At 44.7% G+C, this 23,456-nt stretch overlaps 2 protein-coding genes across 3 annotated transcripts in view; one reads left to right on the plus strand and one right to left on the minus strand.

Moving 5' to 3' along the window:
* The window catches only part of LYSMD4 (LysM domain containing 4), a 35,425-nt gene extending 28,498 nt beyond the window's left edge, over nt 1-6,927 (minus strand). The window contains exons 1-2 of the mRNA XM_040414240.1: nt 6,777-6,927; nt 5,022-5,086 (exon numbers count right to left, since the gene is read on the minus strand). The gene's annotated coding sequence lies outside the window, so the exon portion shown is untranslated. The remainder of the gene's footprint in view (nt 1-5,021; nt 5,087-6,776) is intronic.
* The window catches only part of LOC120985983 (probable E3 SUMO-protein ligase RNF212), a 48,846-nt gene continuing 32,312 nt past the window's right edge, over nt 6,923-23,456 (plus strand). For both annotated transcript variants that reach the window (XM_040414238.1, XM_040414239.1), the window contains exons 1-5: nt 6,923-7,060; nt 11,619-11,766; nt 14,566-14,627; nt 17,553-17,627; nt 19,520-19,576. In XM_040414238.1, the coding sequence (XP_040270172.1) occupies nt 11,655-11,766; nt 14,566-14,627; nt 17,553-17,627; nt 19,520-19,576 (306 nt within the window). In that variant the 5' untranslated portion in view covers nt 6,923-7,060; nt 11,619-11,654. The remainder of the gene's footprint in view (nt 7,061-11,618; nt 11,767-14,565; nt 14,628-17,552; nt 17,628-19,519; nt 19,577-23,456) is intronic.

The raw sequence follows: 23,456 nt of genomic DNA on the forward strand, positions 1-23,456 counted from the left end.
CGCTGTAATCCGCGCGAATAACCCCTCAACTGAGGGGTTAATCGCGCGGATCACAGCGTGCAGTCATAGGGGCCGGGATATGGCCGACACATTCATTGGTGGCGCAGTGGCCACAGTCCCTCCCCTCCTCCTCCTACTCTGTTCTTAGTGGCCAGCGGCAGCCGCGCACAGTGGGGAGGGAGGGACTCCTCTCCTTCTCCACTGTGCCGGCTCAGGAAACCATGGTGCGCGCCGAGAGCGCATCTTTGAAAACGGGCTGACAAATACCCAAGCGCCAGGACCAAATTCCTGGTCGCCATGGCGACCTGGCGCCCGGGATTTGTCGAGCCCTGTTGTAGACCACATAAAGAGAAAAGCTTGCTTACACAGATGTAATATTAACAGATTTTTTAGATAGATAGGAGACTGTCCATATTGTGTCCTTTGCTGGCTTGATTAATTTTTCCATTACAATCTACACTGCTCTTATCCAGGGGTTGTGACCACCCTACAATCCAGCAGTGGTGGCCGTGGCTTGCATACTATAGGAAAAAGAACCGGCCTCTCTGGCAACCAGGGACTGTGGGAGCGCGCATAGGCAACATATGCTCAGCAGCTCTATTCTCGGCCACCTCGTGTCTGCGCTGCGGCAGTGGTCGTAATCCCTGGATATGAACAGTGTACAATGCGATGGAAAAAAGGAATCAAGCCAGCAAAGGAGACAATATGGACAATGTAGCATCTCAAGACACAAGTGGTAGACTTAAAGATGCACCAAATTTATTAAAACAACATCGCATTGCCGTAATGTTGCACAAACTCCTGCCAAACTGACTTTAAAAATTCACCTCGTGATAAAGCTCTCCTATAGTAGGAAATTAAGCAGAGCTGAAAGATGGACCAAAACCATTTTCCTCTATATCATATTAGCACAACCTACAATGAGGAAGATCATGAAGTTGGGCACCAGGTGGGAGGACTGAAATCAGGTCCATGAGATCCAAGACCAAACATCACGCCTCGAGGCGGCAGTTCAGGGTAACGTCGGCCCTGCAGATACTGACCTTGTTCGCACCGCACGATAGCGCGCTGCAGCAGAAGGCTTCCTCCCCTTCGGTGCACTGATGTCTGCTTCTTACATGCAGGGCTGTTGACATTTCCTCCCAAGAAATGGCTGTGTACACAACTTTTCAACAAGCGCTCACAGACGCGGCCTTGTATGACAGATGCGACTACAGAGCCCAGCAGAAATATATAGTGGCAGACATCCATAGCCCACAGCAAAGGAAACCACAATTACAGCAGTCAATTCATGGCTTTACTTAATGAACATCAAACGTGGTTCAGATGAATTGACCTCTGCATTTCTCACCGGGGATGAGAAGTCGCCACTGAATGAAGAATGCACTCGTGTCTAGGAATACAGGGCTCAGATTTACAGAATATACTGGATTTGAGCATTTGGATTCTACCCAGGAACATCTAAAGCTGTATAAAGAGTAACTAAACCTTTGAGTAAATGTCAATAAGATGTCCCTAATGCCCTAATAAATGTTTTTCTAATATACTTTATTTATGGATTTTGTATTTTTATTAGACTTTTCCCTACCTAAAGCGCACCATTCCCTGTACGCTTAAAACTGAAATTTCTGTACCCCGCTGACTGCTCGATGGTGTACGGAGTACACATTTTATCAATGGGGCCACAGCAGCAGGGAGTATGGGCAGGAGCACATATTTCTGCTCCTGCCCGTGCACCGTTCCCCCCGTACCCATGTAGCTGAGAGGAGCGGGCTCCCGCTTGTGCCTGCTCCGCTAAGATAAGAGTCCTGCATGTCAGCTCTAAGCTTAGCTGAGCAGGCAGAAGCAGGAGCCCGCTCCTCTCAGCTAATCCTGGCATAGCACATGGGTAAGAGTATCCATGTGCTATGCCAGGACTTAGTAAACCTCTGGTGGGCACGGGCAGCAATATGCGCTCCTGCCCGTAGGCACTGCTGCTGTGGCCCCATTGATAAAATGTGTACTCCGTACACCACTGAGCAGTCAGCAGGGTACAGAAATGTCATTTTTAAGCGCACAGGGAATGGTGCGCTTTAGGTAGGGAAAAGTTTAATAAAAATACAAAATCCATAAATAAAGTATATTAGAAAAACTTTTATTAGGGCATTAGGAACATCTTATTAAAATTTTAGTAAAAAGGTTTAGTTACTCTTTAAAAATAAGGTCAATGTTACATCACATGTCTTTTTAAATCAAAAGGCGGCTCTAATAAGTGGTCCTTCATCTAAAAAGATGCACAGTACGGGGAAAGAGGTCTACCATCCGTAATGATATAATCCACGTCACTGGAAATTCTGCATTGACATAGCACACGTTCTGATAACAGGCTGTGGCGATACATCAGGGACACGTGGCGCTGCACAGGCTCTACTTATCTCACAGGGTCGCTCCGTCACAGATCACTTTTGATGTAGGTTCCTTCTCCAACCCTTGATATGTAGGTCTGTCCCCTAGTTAAAAAGTGGTTCTGTGGCCCAGCTGCAGCAGGCATTATATAGCATGCATAGTTCTGTGGCCCAGCTGCAGCAGGCATTATATAGCATGCATAGTTCTGTGGCCCAGCTGCAGCAGGCATTATATAGCATGCATAGTTCTGTGGCCTGTACACAAGTATTTGTATCTGTCCATCTTATTGGTTTTCACCTAGAAACCATAGAAAATCTGATGTGTTTAACAGGCACATAGTCTTCTATAGAAAAAAAAAACGCCAAACGTGCATACATTTTCTCTAATTTGCATTCTTGTCGGTTTTATATATTTTTTTTTAACTAGATAAAATGCCATTTGATTTTGGAGGGAACTGCCGGCGTGCAATGATCTCATCCTTGTGAGATCAGGAATACACTCACGGATTTAGCAGTGATGTGAACCATTAGCAATGTATTTTCACATTGATCCTCCATGGTTGTTTAAGAACTACTTAACTTCTAAAAATCCCTAATCTCTAGGAATGAGAGAGCACGTGGAAGTTCGGGTTCGCCAGGTTCGGCTGAACTTCAGGTCCATTATAACATTATTATGTTGGAAAATAATAGCAGTCTTAAAGGGCTTCTGTCACCCCCAAAACCCCTTTTTTTTTTTTTTTGGGCTTGTTAAAATCCTTTTATATATAACTACTATTCCCTATATAGGGCTCTTACCTTTGGCTGTGGCTTCTTTTCCTTAAAAAACGATCTTTTAAAATATACAAATCACTTCACTACCAGCAAGAAGGGCGTCTACTTGCTGGTAGCCGCCGCAAAAAAACGCCCCCTCCTCCTGCTGATTGACAGGGCCAGCGAGCGCTCTCCTCCTCCGGCTGGCCCCGTCATCATTTCAAATCCCACGCCTGTCTTCATTCGGCGCGGGCGCACTGAGAGGAGGACGCTCGCCTCCTCAGCACTCCCCCAGTGCGCCTGTTCCGACGACGTCACCGAAAGAGAAGACGTCATCGGCGCAGGCGCACTGAGGGAGTGCTGAGGAGGCGAGCCTCCTTCTCTCAGTGCACCCGCGCCGAATGAAGACAGGCGCGGGATTTGAAATGATGACAGGGCCAGCCGGAGGAGGAGAGCGCTCGCTGGCCCTGTCAATCAACAGGAGGAGGGGGCGGTTTTTTGCAGCGGCTACCAGCAAGTAGACGCCCTTCTTGCTGGTAGTGAAGTGATTTGTATATTTTAAAAGATTGTTTTTTAAGGAAAAGAAGCCACAGACAAAAGGTAAGAGCCCTATATAGGGAATAGTAGTTAAATAAGGATTTAAACAAGCACAAAAAAAAAAAAGAAAAATGTGTTTTGGGGGTGACAGAAGCCCTTTAAGACAGAAAGCAAAACAATATGGCCATTTAGGGGTTAAAAACAACTTACCTCATCCACCTGATCGCGCTGCAGCAGCTTCTACCATCCTCACTGAACAGGACCTGCGATATGCATGATGATGTCACCACAAGGGAGAGCGCGGGACATCATAGCGCACATTGCAGGTCCTGTTCAGAAGAAGGTGTTGCAGTGTGATCAAGTGGATGAGGCGAGTTGTTTTTTCTTTTTAACCCCTAAATGGCCATATTCTTTTGCATTCTGTCTTAAGAATGCTATTATTTTCCGATATAACCATGTTAGAACGGAAAATAATAAAATCAACCGAACACTGAACCCGGACTTGAGTGATAAAGTCCAGGTTCAGGTCTGGGTACCAGAACTCGCAAAGTTCGGTACGAACCCGAACTTTGCAGTTCGGATTCACTCATCCCTACTAATTAGGGGTCCTATTTGTCAAATGTTGCAGTTAAGGGCTCACATACACAAACGTATTTTCTTTCAGTGTCCGTTTTTTTTGCAAACCGTATGCGGAACAATTAATTTCAATGGGTCTGAAGAAAAAACAGAAGGTACTCAGTGTGCATTCCATTTCCGTATCTCCGTTCCGCAAAAAAATAGAACCTGTCCTATTATTGTCCGTATTACGTTCAAGGATAGTACTGTTCTATTATGGGCCGGCTGTTCCGTTCCGCAAAATACGGAATTCACATGGACGACATCCGTATTTTTTTCCGGACTGCAAAATACATATGGTCGTGTGCATGAGCCCTAAGACTGAGAAATATATAAGAATGTGAGTCCCGATAGGGGAGCTATTACCCACCCTGTGTATCTCGTGTAAAGAGAACTGGCGGCAGGAGACTTCCCCCACTGCTCTATTGGCAGTAGGAAACTAAGAATGTTAAAGGCGTCATGCATCCTCCATTGGCCTGTTCTTAAGACAGAAGACCAATATTAGATGGGTGGGGGTGCCGAGATTCAGACTCCCACCAATCAGCTGCTTGAAGGGGCCATGGCGTTGGAGAGATACAGCTTCTTCATTATTTACATTGGTCTAGACACTGTTCATACTGCGCATGTTATACTGTTACTTGTGGCTGTTCTGGGTATTGCAGCTTTGTTTCCGTCACTTGATGCCCCCTGTATTACATCAGATAGTCCCATAAAATGCAGAGTAAGCATACGTACAAGAAATACTGCCTCTGTGACCCGCTACCGGTGAACTTCTAGCTGAGCGAGAACATCCATTAGAACTAGGTGGAAGAATAAAAACATAATTAATAAAAAGACATAAAATAACACAACTATATTAACGTTACAAGTTTCTATCACCGCTTGGGTTCTCATCAGGTATTTCTCCTACCACAGGTGGTGTACGTACAATGTCCACTCCCTGAAAAATAACCCTACCTTTCTTGTGAAATTCTGGTCCTCTGATCTTGAGAAATGCTTTTTTTATTTTATTTATTTTTATGCAAATGTGGTCTCCGGTGCACAGTGGGCGGGGCCACTCCGTTCTGTGCACCTGGCATCCCCTGTGCCATTACTACCAGCTCTGAAATCTCAGGGACGTCTACTGAACAAGAGGGAGAGGCACTGGGTGACGTTACTAGCGGGGACATGGTGGACCAAATGCCCATGGTGCTCCAAAAACCTTATCTGCATAAAGATATGAAGAAGCGTTCCTCAGGATTAGAGGGGCAGATATTCACAATAAAGGCATGGCTATATTTCTGGGCACCTACTGTACATGGCAGTGTGCTTACTCTGAAGCCGATAAAGGACCTCCCCTATGACACTGGCTGACCTGTTACATGTGCTCTTGGCAGCTGAAGGCATCTGTGTGGGTCCCATATTCATATGTGCCCGCATTGCTGAGAAAAATAATGTTTTAATACATGCAAATGAGCCTCTAGGAGCAACAGGGGCGTTGTCATTACACCTAGAGGCTCTGTTCTCTCTGCAACTGCTGTGCCGTCTGCACTGTGATTGACAGGGCCAGACATAATGATGTTGTCAAAGTGTAGCGGGCGCAGCAATTGCAGAGAGAGCAGAGCCTCTAGGTGTAATGGTAACGCCCCTGTTGCTCCTAGAGGCTCATTTGCATATATTAAGACTTACTTTTTCTCAGCAATGCAGGCACATATGCACTAGGACCCCCACCGATGTGATAGTTATCAGTAGTTAATAGTCTATTTAATCTAACCAGAATACCCCTTTACCGATGATGCATAAGAGTGAGATTTGGGGCAAATCCACGTTGAAACCAGCAAATGCACGTACAGATTTCAGTGCAGAAAAGTAAAAGAAAACAGATGAACATTTGCATAAACTACACTGGAATAATGTGTATGATGGGTCCCCGCTCTCCCCGCACCACAGATATTAGGGGAAAGAAGGATCCGGCAGGCTGAATTTCAGCATGCCCAGCACTTCTATTCTCACCTCCAGAGCCGGTGCCAGGTAGAGGCTTACTCCCCACTGAGGACACATGCATGCCCAGCCGAGCCAAGCTTGCATGTGTGCTGCTGGAAGCAATAGTCGAGTATTTGGCAGACACCAATGTACGTAGCGGTCTGACATCTTCCCAGCTGTCCACTGGGAACTGACCGCTGTAATGCTGGTTGTACTGGGAACATCAGTACAGCTGTTATATGGGGGGTCGGAGGTAGGCTCTTTACAAGGTTACAGCCCTGTGGAATCAAACCTGTCTGGATGACCTTACAATAGGGATCTGCTGCAGAGATCAGCCTGGCAGTGTGGAACTACAAGTCCCATCATGACCTGCAAAGCCCTGCTCAGAAGAACTACAAGTACCATAACTCCCAGCCTTTCCCGTATATGCAGGACGCAGCCTAGAAGTACATAGTCCGTCACATTCCGTCTACCAGAAACTACCATTACTCTCCGGCAGCCATACACATCATACATGCGCCCAGCTACCTGCGTGGCTTTCTCCTTTCACAGCGGAACAGGCCCGAAATCCCCGAGCTGTGCCGCCCCCCGTGGCCGCTTTCCTCCTCCCCTTTCTCGGTTGCAGCGCTCAGCCTGATGATCCCAGCCACCAGGACTTGCGGTACATGGAAAGCCTAAGTCCAGGTGCACTTGACCAATCACCTTCAGGGATGGCGGCGCCGCAGCCAATCACAGTCCACCTAGATCAGGAGTGGCCAATGAGAAGGCGGAATACTTTGGCAGAGCCAATGGGAAAGGGCGGAAGCGCTGAGGTAACGGAGGGCGGGCCGGCAGCTGCCGGGCTGTGACGTGTCTGTGTGAGAACTGAGGGCACTGGGGCTTGGACCTTTGCTCTGGGGCGTCGGCCATTGGTTAGTGAAGAAGGTTGGATGTGGAGGAGCGGGTGGAAAGTAAAGGAGGGAGTTTTATCAAAACTGGTGTAAAAAAAAACTGGCCTAGTTGCCCATAGCAACCAATCAGATTCCACCTTTTATTCTTCACAGCTCCTTTGGAAAATGAAAGGTGGAATCTGGTTGCTATGGGCAACTAAGCCAGTTCTACTTTACCCCAGTTTTGATAAATCTCCCCCAAGATATTTAGTCCGTCCCCAGCCTGGAATGGCTGCCAACAGAGAAAACTAGCTGACATTTACAGGCTCAGGAAATGTAGACAAGGCTGTGTTCACATCACGTTTTTCCCATCCTTTGAACGTATCCAAAAAACGTATACGTTAAACGTTTGCCATACAGTGGCATCAATTCACCATGGAGTTCCACTGTAAAAAAAAAAAGAATATACTTTATTGTTTTACAGATACAAGAACATTGTGTGTTGCGTTTTTGTATCCTTTATTTTGTAACGTATACGTTAAATGGAGGCATAAAACGTGATGTGAACTGACCCTTAGTGCCGCAGTATCACCCAGACCGCCACAAGTGAGCACAATACTGCCGAACCCCAACAGAGGTATTTTTTTTGTGAAAGTGACAACAGGAAGTGCGGCCATATTGGTTGTCACCTTAGCGACCACCAAAACACATTTTTACCACTTAAACCTGCACTTCCGCCTTTTTTACCGCTCGGCCGGTTTTCTAATGACAGCTGGGATCGAAGGAACCCCTTACGCTGGGTTCACACCTGAGCGTTTTACAGCGCGTTCCTACGCGCTGTAAAACGCTCAACAGGCAAGAACCAATGATCCCCTATGGGCATGGTTTCTTACCTGAGCGTTTTACAGCGCGTACGAACGCTGCAAAATGCCCTACGCCCCAAGAAGTACAGGAGCTTCTTTGGGGCGTATGGTCGCGCATTCCCGTACATAGACTTCCGGGAACGCGCGACAATGGGCGTTGCTTGTTGCCGGAGCCGCGTCTGAAAACGCCCGATAAAATCGCGCAATACAGAGCGCTCCTTCGGTACGCTCAGGTGTGAACCCAGCTTTAGATGTCGCAGTCAATAGCCACTGTGAGATCTGAGTTGTTTCGGAAAGTTCCTGGCGTTCTTTTTTTTCACCTTGTGATGCAGCGCTATGTGACGTTGGTTACTATGGCAACTAGAGCCCTAACATTAGACCCTGCCAGAGGTAATAGGGTCCATGGTAGTGTACAGGAAAGGCATAATATGCAAAAAAATGAAAAAGCTATAAAATGATGTCAATAAAAACTGCAACTTGTCCTGCAAACAATACGGCCTCGTACAGAGCTCTGCCAATGGTAAAATCAGACAATGATGGCCCTTGTTATGTGCAACCGAAATACTACGTTCTTTTTTAAGTGTTTTTATTATGAAATAGTAACAAAACTGTAAAAAGCTACAATAAATAAATCTGGTATTGCTGTAATCCTACTTACCAGAGAATAACTTTATCATATTATTTATACTGCACGGGGAACACTGTAAAAAGAAAAATTCTTGTTTTTTCCCCAAACATGTACCCAAAAATGGTGTCTTTAACCCCTTAAAGGGGTATTCCCATCACAATGATCACTGTTAAATTGTTAATGATTTGACAGTGATCATTTTTGTAAATACATTTAATTACCCAATTCCCACCCTTTTTGAGAAAATAAGTCCCCTCTTACCTTATCGTTGTCTTTGGTCTTCCCTGGTTATGGCCACCTCTCCTGTCGAATCCCATCGGGCCGCGCTTGCGCAGAAGACTGAAGATTTTCTCCCGGCCGCGCAATGTCCTGAACGCGCACGCCGCCGCGCATGCGCCATGATGACTTCTTCCTGGCCACTATAGTACAGAGCCGCGAACGCGCACGCCGGCTCTGTACTATACAGGCCAGGAATAAGTCACCATGGCGCGTGCGCGTTCAGGACATTGCTCGGCCTGGCCGGGAGAAAATCTTCAGTCTTCTGCGCAAGCACGGCCCGGCCGGGAGAAGAATCCAGGAAGTGAACGTCGCGCTCAACGTCATTCTAAATAAAAGTGGTACAATACCGACTATACAGTCCTGATCAAAAGTTTAAGACCACTTGAAAATGGCAAAAAATCTTATTTTACATTGTTGGATCTTAACAAGGTTCCAAGTAGAGCAACAAGAAGAAATGAGAGTGAGACAAAACATTTATTCAGCATTCAATTAATTGAAAATAACGATTAAACTGAAACAGGCTGTTTTTCAGCTGATCCAAGTTTTAGGACCACATGCCTTTAAAAGGCCAAATCTGTGCAAAGATATGGATTCATTGTCATTTTCTGTCAGGTAGTCACACGTTGTGATGGCAAAGGCGAAAAAACTCTCCCTTTTTGAACTTGGTCGGGTTGTTGAACTACATAAGCAGGGTCTCTCACAGCTGCTGAGGTGGGACGCAGTAAGACAGTCATTTGGAATTTCTTAAATGATCCTGAGGGTTATGGAACAAAATAGTCAAGTGGAAGACCCAAAAAAACTTAATCAGCACTGAGCCGGAGGATCCAATTGGCTGTCCGTCAAGACACTGGACGATCCTCGACCCAAATGAAGGCCCTTACTGGTGCTGACTGCAGCCCCATAACCATCAGACGGCATCTGAGTCTGAAGGGCTTCAAAAACAAAAAACGTCTTCAAGGACCTCGTCTCCTTGAACGCCACAGAACTGCTCGTTTGGACTTTGCAAGAGAGCACCAAACATGGGACATTCAAAGGTGGAAGAAAGTTTTATTCTCTGATGAGAAAAAATGTAACCTTGATGGTTTCCAACGTTACTGGCATGACAAGCAGATCCCACCTGAGATGTTTTCTACACGCCACAGTGGAGGGGGCGCCATAATGGTCTGGGGTGCTTTTTCCTTCAGTGGAACAATGGAGCTTCAGGAAGTGCAGGGGCGTCAAACGGCCGCTGGCTATGTCCAGATGTTGCAGAGAGCATTCCTCATGACTGAGGGCCCTCGTCTGTGTGGTAACGACTGGGTTTTTCAACAGGACAACGCTACAGTACACAATGCCCGCAGGACAAGGGACTTCTTCCAAGAGAATAACATCACTCTTTTGGCCCATCCTGCGTGTTCCCCTGATCTAAATCCAATTGAGAACCTTTGGGGATGGATGGCAAGGGAAGTTTACAAAAATGGACAACAGTTCCAGACAGTAGATGGCCTTCGTGCGGCCGTCTTCACCACTTGGAGAAATGTTCCCACTCCCCTCATGGAAACGCTTGCATCAAGCACGCCGAAACGAATTTTGGAAGTGATAAACAATAACGGCGGAGCTACTCATTACTGAGTTCATGTTTGGAAGTTGGATTTCTGTTTTGGGGGGGTTTATTTTTTTTTTGGAGTTGTGGTCCTAAACTTTTGATCAAAACAGCCGGTTTCAGTTTATTCGTTGTTTTCACTAAATTGAAAGCTCCAAAAATGTTTTGTCTCACTCCCATTTCTTCTTGTTGCATGTTGAAGCTCTACTTGGAACCTTGTTAAGATCCAGCCATGCTAAATAGGATTTTTTGCCATTTTTCAAGTGGTCTTAAACTTTTGATCAGGACTGGATATATGCGCTAAGAGCTTCCATTACTCATTTATAGTCGGTATTGTACCACTTTTATTTAGAATGACCCCCATTTCTTAGCTCTATTGTTTGTATATATAACGGTGTGCAGCCATTTATTTATTTTTTTATTATGTTTGCTTCATGGATATGCACCTGCGATTATGAAGGTTCTAGTCTAAATTTTCTTGCAATATATTGAGGGTAGCGCCTCTTTTAGACTTCTGAGCAGAGTACGTATGTAGCTGGTTCCTACACTGCCCTGAATATTGTAGGCTTAAGTAAGTCCAAAGAGAGGCAGTATATTTAGTGTTAGGGACCCATCTGCGGAAGCCACCTTGACGCCTGGTAGATGGGCCCGACACGTATATGCGCTAAGAGCTTCCATTACTCATTTATAGTCGGTATTGTACCACTTTTATCTAGAATGACCCCCATTTCTTAGCTCTATTGTTTGTATATATAACGGTGTGCAGCCATTTTGTTATTTGTAATTATGTCCTATTATTGTCCGCATTTCAGACAAGGATAGTGCTGTTCTATCAGGGGCCAGCTGTTCCGTTCCGCAAAATACGGGATGCACACGGACATCATCCGTATTTTTTGTGGATCCATGTTTTGCGGACTGCAAAATACATACGGTCGTATGCATGAGGCCTAATTGACAATCAAAAAATGAAATGACTTGGGGTGTGAGTTGATGGCTGAGCTCTGTCTGCCGTCCTGTACTCCCCGGATGCGCGGGCACAGGGCAGTAGACCTGCAGTCTATTACATTCCTATTGGGTTACTTTACGTATTTCCTTTGTCTCAGCCAAAGCTAATCTTAGTTTGTCTGTTTTTTTTATATAATTCTGTAGCCACATTGCATCATCTGATTGTTCTAAGCAGACGACATGGGTGACCTGGTACGATGTAACATCTGCTTTTGGCAGCCTGGCAGGGAAACCTCTCGATTTGCCATTTCAAACTGTGGTCATGTCTTCTGTGAACGCTGCCTGCAGAAAGGTACGGTAAATATGTGTTACATGTGTAGTGACTGTTAAAGGACATCTGTCAGCAGATTTGTACCTATGACACTGGCTGACCTGTCACATGTGCACTTGGCAGCTGAAGGCATCTGTGTTGGTCCCATGTTCATATGTGCCCGCATTGCTGAGAAAAATGATGTTTTATTCTATGCAAATGAGCCTCTAGGAGCAATGGAAGCGTTACCATTACACCTAGAGGCTCTGCTCTCTCTGCAACTGCTGTGCCGTCTGCACTCTGATTCACAGGGCCAGGCATGATCACATTTTCACTGCCTGGTTCTGTCAAAGTGCAGAAGGTTCAGCAGCTGCAGAGAGAGCTGAGCCTCTAGGAGTAATGACAACGCCTCGGTTTCTCCTAGAGGCTCATTTGCATATACCGTTTTTCTCAGCAAGGAGGGCACATATGACCATGGGACCAGCACAGATGCCTTCAGCTGCCAAGCGCACATGTAACAGGTCAGCCAGTTTCATAGATACAAATTTGCAGACAGTTATACAACCCCTATAATGCCCCTCTAATGCCCAGGCCCGCTTCGCTTTTGATTCCTGCACGGCTGCTGCATCTCCCTGAATCGCGGATCAAATATCCCATGACGGGGGGGGGTTGTTGCAGCCAATAGCAAGCCGCGACGGGAACAATCCTTCCTAGCATCGCAGGTAACGCTAAGAAGGCTCGTTCCCATTGTGGCCTGCTGTTGGCTGCTACCCGATTGCCAGATGGTTTAGTCTGTGCAACTCAGAGATGCAGCTGCAGCCGTGCGGACATCAGAAGCGATGCGGGTTCCAGGGAGCAAGGTAAGTACAAACCTGTGTGAGGGGCCCAGGCATTAGAGAAGGCATTGTAGTGTTTGGATAACCCCTTAACTATTCCCACTGCATACACCTTCTGATACACATTTAAGCCTCATTCACACATCAGTATTTGGTCAGTGATTTTCATCAGTGATTGTGAGACAAAAAGAGGAGTGGAGCCTCCACAGACATAAGGTATAAGGCCTCTTTCACATGACCGTATGGCTTTTTCAGTGTTTTGCGGTCCGTTTTTCACAGATCCGTTGTTCCGTTTTTTGTTTCCATTGTGTTTACGTTTCTGTTCCGTTTTTCCGCACACACTATGTGCTCTCCGCATCCACATTTCCGGAGCGCGGCCCCGAACTTCCAGGCTTCGGCCCTGAACTTCCAGGCTGCGGCTCCGCAAAAAAATAGAACATGTCCTATTCTTGTCTGCAATTGCGGACAAGAATATGCAGTTCTATGGGGGGTGCCGGCCAGGTGTATTGCGGATCCGCAATACACCACGGACATGTGAATGGACCCTTATGTAGCTGTAAAAAAAACAGAGGTGAGGAAGAGTACAGGGTTACCGTTTGTGACAACCGCCAGCAAACTGTAAGGCTGGGTTCACACGAGCGGATGCCGTGCGTGGCATCCGCTCCGTTAAAGAGTGCCATGACCCGATGCAGACTGCAGAGGCACGGAGCATTAACATGACTGATAATGCTCCGTGCCTCTCTGTGATCTCTTTACTACGAAATCACAGTGACAACTTTATCTCACTGTGATTTCGTAGTAAAGAGGTCACAGAGAGGCACGGAGCATTATCAGTCATGTTAATGCTCCGTGCCTCTGCAGTCTGCATCGGGTCTTGGCACTCTTTAACGGAGCGGATGCCACGCACGGCATCCGCTCGTGTGAACCCAGCCTAAATCTACCACTTATCCTCTTTTACTACTCCAGTTTGTAGAGCTAAGGCTACCCCTAGGTGTTCACCAGAGCCTGCTGCAAGGCAGGATGAACTTGGCTGCTAGAGACTCAGGCTATGTCTGTGGAGTAAGGTAGCAAAAAACTGGTGCAAGCTCAGGGCTAGCAGGCCTATCAGATAGCTAAGAGTAGCAGGAGAGTTAAACAAGCCTGAGTCAGGAGGGACCATAAAGTCAAAACAGCAGACAAGAGATAAGCCAGAAACAGGCAGAGGATTCAAAGCCAGGAGAAACTTAGGCTACTTTCACACTCGCGTTTTGGATTTCCATTTGTGAGATCCGTTCAGGGCTCTCACAAGCGGTCCAAAACGGATCAGTTTTGCCCTAATGCATTCTGAATGTCAAAGGATCCGCTCAGAATGCATCAGTTTGCATTGCAGCGTTTTGCTGTCCGTCTGATGAAACTGAGCCAAACGGATCCGTCCTGGCACACAATGTAAGTCAATGGGGACGGATCCGTTATTTACTAACACAATCTGGCACAATTGAAAACGGATCCGTCCTCCATTGACTTTCAATGGAGTTCATGACGGATTAGTCTTGGCCATGTTAAAGATAATACAAACGGATCCATTCTGAACAGATGCAGATTGTTGTATTATCTGAACGGATCCGTCTGTGTAGATCCATGACGGATCCGCACCAAACGCGAGTGTGAAAGTAGCCTAACTGAGGTCAACACACAGGAAGATCAAACGGAAATGCAGCAGACAGAACAAACTGGAGCCAGGAAAAGAAAATCACAGGTAAGGGCAACAGTAAACACGCTGACAAGCTCTGGGATTGGAGCCAGAAATCTTATTGACTTGGCGTCCAGTCTCACAGGATAGATTGATCAGTTGGGGCTTGGCCAGTTGGCACAGCAATTCTCCTAAAACAGCCATGCTCTCGATCACGGCTAGGTCATTTCCTGACAGTAGCACTATCTTTACCTGGTAGAGTGTTGTGGCATTGTAAATCTGAACAGAGCCTGAAATGTTGATCATGTGTTTATGATGCTTATATTCTCCTTGCAGGAAAAAATGAAGAGTGCGGTGTGTGCAAGTCACGTTGTCGCACAATATTTCTTTCCAATGAGGTATGTGAAGGATATATGAAAAATCTCAATGACCGTCTGAGTCTAAACATAATGGGTAGATTTCAGTTGCACCCAGCGTGCAGTGTGTGTGCAGTGAGACGAGGTGTCCTCAGCTTCATCTCCATAGACCAATCACCTGTAGTTTATATATCCTGTAACTTAATGTGCCAATGCTGGTTTTGATACAGGCAAGTTGGTTTTGGTAACTACTTATATTCTACATGGAATAGCAATTCTGGAGCATCTATTTTTATAATTGTATGTTGTGCCATTCCTCTGTTATTCCTGCTATACAATATGAAAAAAAATTGTAAACTGGATGTTACCATTCCCCTTGTTAAAATAGTGTGTTCCTGCAACGTCTGTTTGGACAGTGTTACGCTGGGCAGGGACAAACCCCCTAACTGGTAACACCCAATTGTCAATTTATTCATATATTTCTAGTAGGGATATAAGGCTACATGCACATGACCGTATGTGTTTTGCGGTCCGCAAAAAAAACTGATGACGTTCTGTATGGCATCCGTTTTTTTTGCGGATCCATTGTAATAATGCCTATCCTTGTCCGCAAAGTAGAAAAAAATAGGACATGCACTATTTTTTTTTTGCGGAGGAACGGACATACTGATGCGGACAGCACACGGTGTGCTGTCCGCGTTTTTTGCGGACCCATTGAAATGAATGGGTCCGCATCTTATCCGCCAAAAAAAACGGATCGGACACGGAAATACGGTCGTGTGCATGAGGCCTAATAGAGGAACAGCACAATGTAGAGGTAGAACAAAAGATTTTCCAGAATCGTCATGCCATGTGGAATACAGTTATGTACATTTATAGACAGACATGTCAGGAGTGGTGACACGTAATCTTTAGGTTGCTCATTTGTCATGATGTTTTCTTATTACTTATGTGCAACAAGGCAGAAAACGGTTACACATAAGTTGTGCTTGCTGGAGTTACACACAGTTTATGTAACAGCCATCACTGGGGCTGCATTTAGGGCTTATGTGCTCACACCCCTATTAGATTAGCTGTAGCTGCCTGTTGACCTAAGGGTATACAGTAGCAGCATAAAATGATTTTGACCACGCAGTAAAAATGCTGTTGAAAATGCATGATTGCTGTGGTTTTGTGATGTTTATTGGCCATGCAGTTTATAAAAGTGAAGTACATTATGTTACAATTGTAACCTGGAAAAGGCACGGCAAATAACCACATCACAAACCACAGCAAACCTGGTAAAACTAAATGTAATTTTGACTCATCTAAATATTCCTTTACAGAACTGCCTAAACCTAATACACAAGTCCTGAGGTATCTCCATCAAGGGATGGTGCATGCTATAATTGGGAAAATCATAGCATGCTCCATCCAGCCATCATTGTCCCTCAAGATTCATTCACTCAAGTGCGTGGGTCTGCAAGAAAAACAGACAGGAGAGATACTGGAGTCACCTTTCTCCTCATTTGACCAATCCAATGTCTCCTTATCACTTACTTTGATTAACTGCAGCACCAAGGTAGGGGATTTAACCTGGAGAGATTACTGTTACAGTAGCTGCAGGTAAGCAGTGTGAGGGTTACCTCTCCTTGTAGCAACAATAAACCAGTTAGTGATAAGGAGACATGAGAAGCAGCACTAAGGTGAAAGAATCTACATACATTATTAGGCCTCTTTCACACAGGCTTTGCGGGAAAAGGTGCGGGTGCGTTGCGGGAACATGCGCGATTTTTCCACGCGAGTGCAAAACATTGTAATGCGTTTTGCACTCGCGTGAGAAAAATCGCTTATGTTTGGTACCCAAACCCGAACTTCTTCACAGAAGTTCGGGCTTGGGATCCGTGTTCTGTAGATTGTATTATTTTCCCTTATAACATGGTTATAAGGGAAAATAATAGCATTTTTAATACAGAATGCATAGTACAATAGCACTGGAGGGGTTAAAAAAAATAAATTAAACTCACCTTAATCCACTTGCTCGCGCAGCCCGGCATCTCTTCTGTTTTTTTTTTTGGGTTGTGCAGGAAAAGGACCTGTGGTGACGTCACTCCGGTCATCACATGGTCCATCACATGATCCATCACCATGGTAAAAAATCATGTGACGGACCATGTGATAGAAACATAGAATGTGTCGGCAGATAAGAACCATTTGGCCCATCTAGTCTGCCCAATATATCTGAATCCTATTAATAGTCCCTGGCCCTATCTTATATGAAGGATAGCCTTATGCCTATCCCATGATGACCGGAGTGACGTCACCACAGGTCCTTTTCCTGCACACAGCAAAAAAGAAGACAGAAGAGAAGCTGGGCTGCGCGAACAAGTGGCTTAAGGTGAGTTTAATTATTTGAAATTTTTTTTAACCCCTCCAGCCCTATTTTACTATGCATTCTGTATTCAGAATGCTATTATTTTCCCTTATAACCATGTTATAAGGGAAAATAATAATGATCGGGTCCCCATCCCGATCGCCTCCTAGCAACCGTGCGTGAAAATCGCACCGCATCCGCACTTGCTTGCGGATGCCTGCGATTTTCACGCAACCCCATTCATTTCTATGGGGCCTGCGTTACGTGAAAAACGCACAAAGAGGAGCATGCTGCGATTTTCATGCAAACCACAAATGATGCGTGAAAATCACCTCCCGTGTGCACAGCCCCATAGAAATGAATGGGTCCGGATTCAGTGCGGGTGCAATGCGTTCAACTCACGCATCGCATCTGTGCAGAATACTCGCCCGTGTGAAAGGGGCCTTAGTCTTCTCTGTGAAGTGCCATCCCCACTCCTTCCAATGACCTAGGCACCCGCCTTTATATGCCTTTGTGAAAAAATGGCCCTGGCTATCACACTAAAAAAAGTCAAGTCACTGTCGACTGTCAGCAGGGTACTGTGCATTTAGTGACTCTTATTTTTGTCTTCACAGACAGATCCTGAAATAAAAATGTTGTTTATGGATATAAATGTTCTTTGCAAAAAGTTTTCAAATGAGCTTACACAAGTAAGTAGCAAGTCATTCATTGAGTTGCCACATAATTTTTTTCAGCGATCCAAAATACAAGGAAGTCAAGGAACATCGATATAAACTATATAGTACAGACAAACCAATCATAGCCTTAGTGGTAGGCACATCATGGCTTCTATTTATGACCCAACATGACAGATTTTGTCTCAAGAAAATCCAGATGGACACAGAAGGCTCTCACAAACTTTTATGGGTTCCAAAAACATTGTTGCAGACTGAGCTGTTCTTGCTGTCAAAAATACTGAGTAGTTAGACAGACTCCTCCAGTGATTGTGAGAACAAAGTCTAATTTATGATTACCGCCTGATAGATTTCTTAAAGTGGTTATCTCAAATCAATGTAAAAAAAATTAAAATTAGACATCATATAGTACATGGCATTCATTTTCTAACAAAGCTAGGGCCAGCCCTGTACCTCACATGGATCCAGAGATCTCTCCATTCATTGCTCCATTTGTTCTGCTAGATTTATTTCAAGCTGGCAGCTCAGGGGTCGTGTGCTTTCTGCTGCAGCTCTCTTCCTATAAGGCCTCATGCACACGACCGTTGTTTGCTTCCGCGTCCGTTCCACCGATTTTAGCGTTTCAGGTGCGGACCCATTCATTTCTATGGAGCTGTTGAAAATGCGGATGGTGCACCGTTTGCCATCCGCGTCCGTGGTTCCAGTACGTCCAAAAAATATAACCGGTCCTATTTCCGCGGAAAATGGTTCGCGGACCCATTCAAGTCAATGGGACCGCTAAAAAACGCGGAGGCACACATGGTTATAAGTTAAAATAATAGCATTCTGAATAAAGAATGCTAAGTAAAATAGGGCTGGAGGGGTTAAAAAATAATTTAACTCACCTTAATCCACTTGTTCGCGCAGCCGGCTTCTCTTCTTTCTTCTTCTTTGAGGAAAAGGACCTGTGGTGATGTCACTGCACTCATCACATGGTCCATCACCATGGTGATGGATCATGTGATGGACCATGTGATGAGCGTAGTGACGTCATCAAAGGTCCTATTCCTTACAGAAGAAGACAGAAGAGATGCCGGCTGCGCGAACAAGTGGATTAAGGTGAGTTAAATTATTATGATTTTTTTTTAACCCCTCCAGCCCTATTTTACTTAGCATTCTGTATTCAGAATGCTATTATGTTCCCTTATAACCATGTTATAAGGGAAAATAATACAATCTACACAACCTTGAACCCAAACCTGAACTTCTGTGAAGAAGTTCGGGTCTGGGTACCACATTCAGTTTTTTATCATGCGCGTGCAAAACGCATTGCACCCGCGCGATAAAAACCTGAACGGAACGCAATCGCAGTCAAAACTGACTGCAATTGCGTAACTACTCGCGCGGGTTTGCCGCAACGCATCCGGACCTTATTCGGACACGCTCGTGTGAAAGAGGCCTAAGTGTCATAGCTTTTAACAGAGGATACAGCTGGTGGCATTTTAAGGAAGGAACTGAGCATGTGCAACCACCACAGCAAGGTGGACAGAGAAAAGAGGAAAAGAACAAACAGCAGGTGATGCTACACAGATACATTTTATTGAATAACTCAGTGTCAACATTTTTAACTACATTCAGTTACAAAAAATATTCAGATCCAGGTACTGGTTTAAAAAATTTAGAGTAGGCCTTGTAAATTGGTAGATGTGTTGTACTTTACTGTGATTGGATCAAAGAAAGAGGTGTAGTATAATTCTTTTCTCAGCTCCACCTTATATTTTGACCTTAGTATGGTAGCTGGCAGTGCAGGGCCACATAGGATAATAGAGCTTGGTATTATAGGGGCACTATGGCTGGCACCACTTATACACATTTCTCTATAAGAATAATTCTTTAGTTTCTATTCTAATGTAAATATTTATTTGCAGGTTGTAGAATTTCAAGGGAGTCATAGGAATCGATTACTAGCACATTACAAGAGAAAAGTAAGTGCCATTGGCTAAATGAAGGGTTAATTTACACATACTATTTTTGTTCTTTTAGCGTTTTTTTTTTTACTGTTGCCGTATTTTACTACAGACACTCTTTACCAACATGGTGGAAAATTACTGTTTTTCAGAGCACACTTCAGTTTTATGTTTCTTATTTCTTTTATATTATTGTTACATTGACATCGAAGTACCATTTTTAGATTTATCTTAAAAAATCTATATTAAAAAACAAACAAATTAATATAGGTATGTTCGAATTTTTACAATCATCCCCAGTCTGAGCAGTGGTACTTTTTATTACTGTCCTGTTAGTGTCTCCTGGCTGCAAACTGATCGATTTGGTACCCATGCTTTTGTCTTGAGTTTACCCTGATCATTTGTTTTAGGCCGAATGCACACGGTCGTGTTCCGCGGCCGTGAACGGTCCGTGGTATCTTGGCCTGGCATCCTGCTGACAGCAGGAGCGCACGGCGTCATTGGTTGCTATGACGCCGTGCGCTTCATGCCGCCGCTGCACTACAGTAATACACTGGTATGATCTATACGAGTGTATTACTGTAGTGCAGCGGCGGCATGAAGCGCACGGCGTCATAGCAACCATTGACACCGTGCGCTCCTGCTGTCAGCAGGATGCCAGGCCAGGATACCACGGACAGCTCACGGCCGTGTGAATTCGGCCTAATTCATTTGTTTCTGATGGGTTTTTTTCTCCGCCTGGTTCAGCAGTTTGGGTTTGACTTTAGTGTGTGAATCTGGTGACACTATGTGCTAATACTCCTTACAAAGGACCTGTTTAAAGGGTAACTGTCATATATATATATTTTTTATGTAATTGGATTGGTCTGACTAAGTTTACCTTAGTTCCCTAGTTAATACTTTTGTATAGGTGTTGAATTACCCAGTAATTGCAGCTTGTTCTTTCCTCCCCCAGGCATTTCAGTGGTGCGGCTAAAACAGCGTTGCTAGGTGTCCTCCGTCCCCCATCTTCTATATACAGAAGACAGAGGACGTAGTAGTGGGCAGTCCCGAACGCTGCGTGAGTGCTCCCGTCGGACCGGGATAGTGCCGATATTCGCAATAGAAATACTTGCGATAAGAATTTGCGATTAGAGTATTCAACTACTCAGGAGAAAGCTGATTGGTTGGGGTGAGGCTCTGCGTTCCCGAGATGAGCCGAATGAATTCTGGGTAGTTAGGGAGGGAGTTCTTAGCCTCAGGGTATGGGCATCGGCGGCCATCTTGAGAAGATAGTCAGAAAGAAGTCTTGTGAGGAGCGGTTGCTATGGACAGAATCTTATTAAACAAGTGGTATGTGAGCACGATAATTTGTGATTATGGATTACCACAGCAGTAACAACATATATGAAAATTGAATTTTGAGTGAAAATATGACAGTTATCCTTTAAGTAATCTGGTGGCCATTCCTTTCCTTAAGGCTACATTCACACGACCGTATGTGTTTTGCGGTCCGCAAATTGCGGATCCGCAAAACACGGATACCGGCCGCGTGAATGTAGCCGCCCCTATGATAGAAATGCCTATTCTTGTCCGCGATTGCGGACAAGAATAGGACATGCTCTATCTTTTTTGCGGGGCCGCGGAACGGATCTACGGATGCGGACAGCACATTGTGTGCTGTCCGCATCTTTTGCGGCCCCATTGAAATGAATGGGTCCGCACCCGTTCCGCAAAATTGCGGAACGGATGCGGAGCCAAAAATACGGTCGTGTGAATGCACCCTAAACATGTGATTTTTTTTTATAGGGCAGATATACAAATGCTCAATTCTGAGTAATGGCTCAGTGTAAACAAATTATCATTTGTGAGCAGCATGTTGCCCCAAACAATGAAACTGTATGGAGACGAGTGATCGTAGTAATTATCTTCATCCCCATACAGCGGTGATGATTGCCGCATGTAAATGCAGCTTATTGAGGGGGCATTGATCGGGAATGAACAATTCGTTCAAGATCATTCCCCTGCATATCAGCCCATGATATTTACAGCTACTTTTGGAGTTGTAACATTTTTTTGGAACAATAGCAGTGCCCAAAGAAAAATTCAGTGATCCAAGTCTGCTTGCAGATCACCTGCAGAGATTTTAAAGGCTATATTATACACCCTCCGAGGCAATTTTTGTTTATGATTGCATTTTACTCATTTTTGGCTAAGGGTACTTTCACACTAGCGTTGTTAGAATCCGGCAGGCAGTTCTGTTGCCGGAACTGCCTGCCGGATCCGGAAATCCGTATGCAAACGGATATCTTTTTTTTACGGATCCTTTAGACTTATTCACTGAAATACTGGATCCGTCTTTCCAGAATAACAGATCCGGTATTTAATTTTTTCAACGCTAGAAAGAACTGCGCATGCGCAGACTGAAACCGGATCCGGCGATGCAGCAATTTCTGGAATACTTGGTACCGGATCCGGCATTAATACATTTCAATGGAAATTAATGACGGATCCGGCAAGTGCGGTAGTGTTACGGAATTTTGTCTGGAAAAAATACAGCAGCAAGCTGTGGTATTTTGTCTGGTCAAATACCGTACAAGGGACGGAACGGAAGATTCCTGATGCATACTGAATGGATTGCTTTCTATTCAGAATGCATTGGGACAAAACGAAAGCGTTTTTTTCCGGTATTGAGACCCTTTACTGGATTTCAATACCGGGAAACAATAACGCTAGTGTGAAAGTCCCCCAAAAATCTTCAATTAGTGTTTATTTAAAATATTGAGTAATTCTGTCAAAGGGTTAACAGTTTTTCTAACTGTGTGACTGGTACTTTCACTTTGTGCTGGTCATCTAATAACCCTTATCTCTAAACTACTGAGAGGTCATAAACACTTATTTAAGCCACAATTATATCAGTAGGATAAGGGTACTTTCATACTTGCGGTAGAGGAATCCGGCAGGCAGTTCCGTCGCCAGAACTGCCTGCCGGATCCGTCAAAACGTATGCAAAATGATGGCATTTGTAAGACTGATCAGGATCCTGATCAGTCTTACAAATGCATTGAAATGTCGGATCCGTCTTTCCGGTGTCACCCGGAAAAACGGATCCGGCATAAATTTATTTCGGTCTGCGTATGCGTAGACCGGAAGGACGGATCCGGCATTGTGGTGTTTTGAATGCCGAATCTGGCACTAATAGATTCCTATAGAAAAAAATGCCTGATCTGGCATTCCAGCAAGTGTTCCGGATTTTTGGCCGGAGAAAAAACTGTAGCATGCTGCGGTATTATCTCTGTCCTGAACAGTCAAAAAGACTGAACTGAAGACATCCTGATACATCCTGAATGGAATGCTCAGTTCTTTTACGGTATAGAGCCCCTAGGGCGGAAGTCAATGCCGGAAAAGAAAAACTCTAGTGTGAAAGTACCCTAAGGACTGAGCTATAACGAGTGTTTATAATTTCAGAGAGCAGAGATAAGGAGTCCATATGCTCCCCAGATGACGGAAAAGACAGCTCTGTACACAAAAAAGGATTCCATATTTTTTAATAAAAATAAATAGAAAAAAATGATTTTTAGCTTAAAATAAGTACAATGCAATTAATAAAAAATTGTCCCCAAAGGTGTACATAGCCTTTAACCCCTTCCCGACATATGACGTAATAGTACGTCATGGCGGTAGGTGCATTCCCGCATTTTGACGGGAACCTCCTAGGCAACCTGTTAGTGTATTACACTAACAGGCAATGCATTACAATACAGTTGTATTGTAATGCATTGCAGAGGGGATCAGACCCCCAAAAAATTAAAAAAAAATTAAGTTTCAAGTAAAAAAAGAAAAAAAACGTCCTTTCCCCTGATTTTATGAAAAAAAAAAAAACACACACATATTAGGTATCACCACGTCTGTAACGACC

Source organism: Bufo bufo, chromosome 1, assembly GCF_905171765.1.
Source record: "Bufo bufo chromosome 1, aBufBuf1.1, whole genome shotgun sequence".
NCBI classification, from domain to species: domain Eukaryota; kingdom Metazoa; phylum Chordata; class Amphibia; order Anura; family Bufonidae; genus Bufo; species Bufo bufo.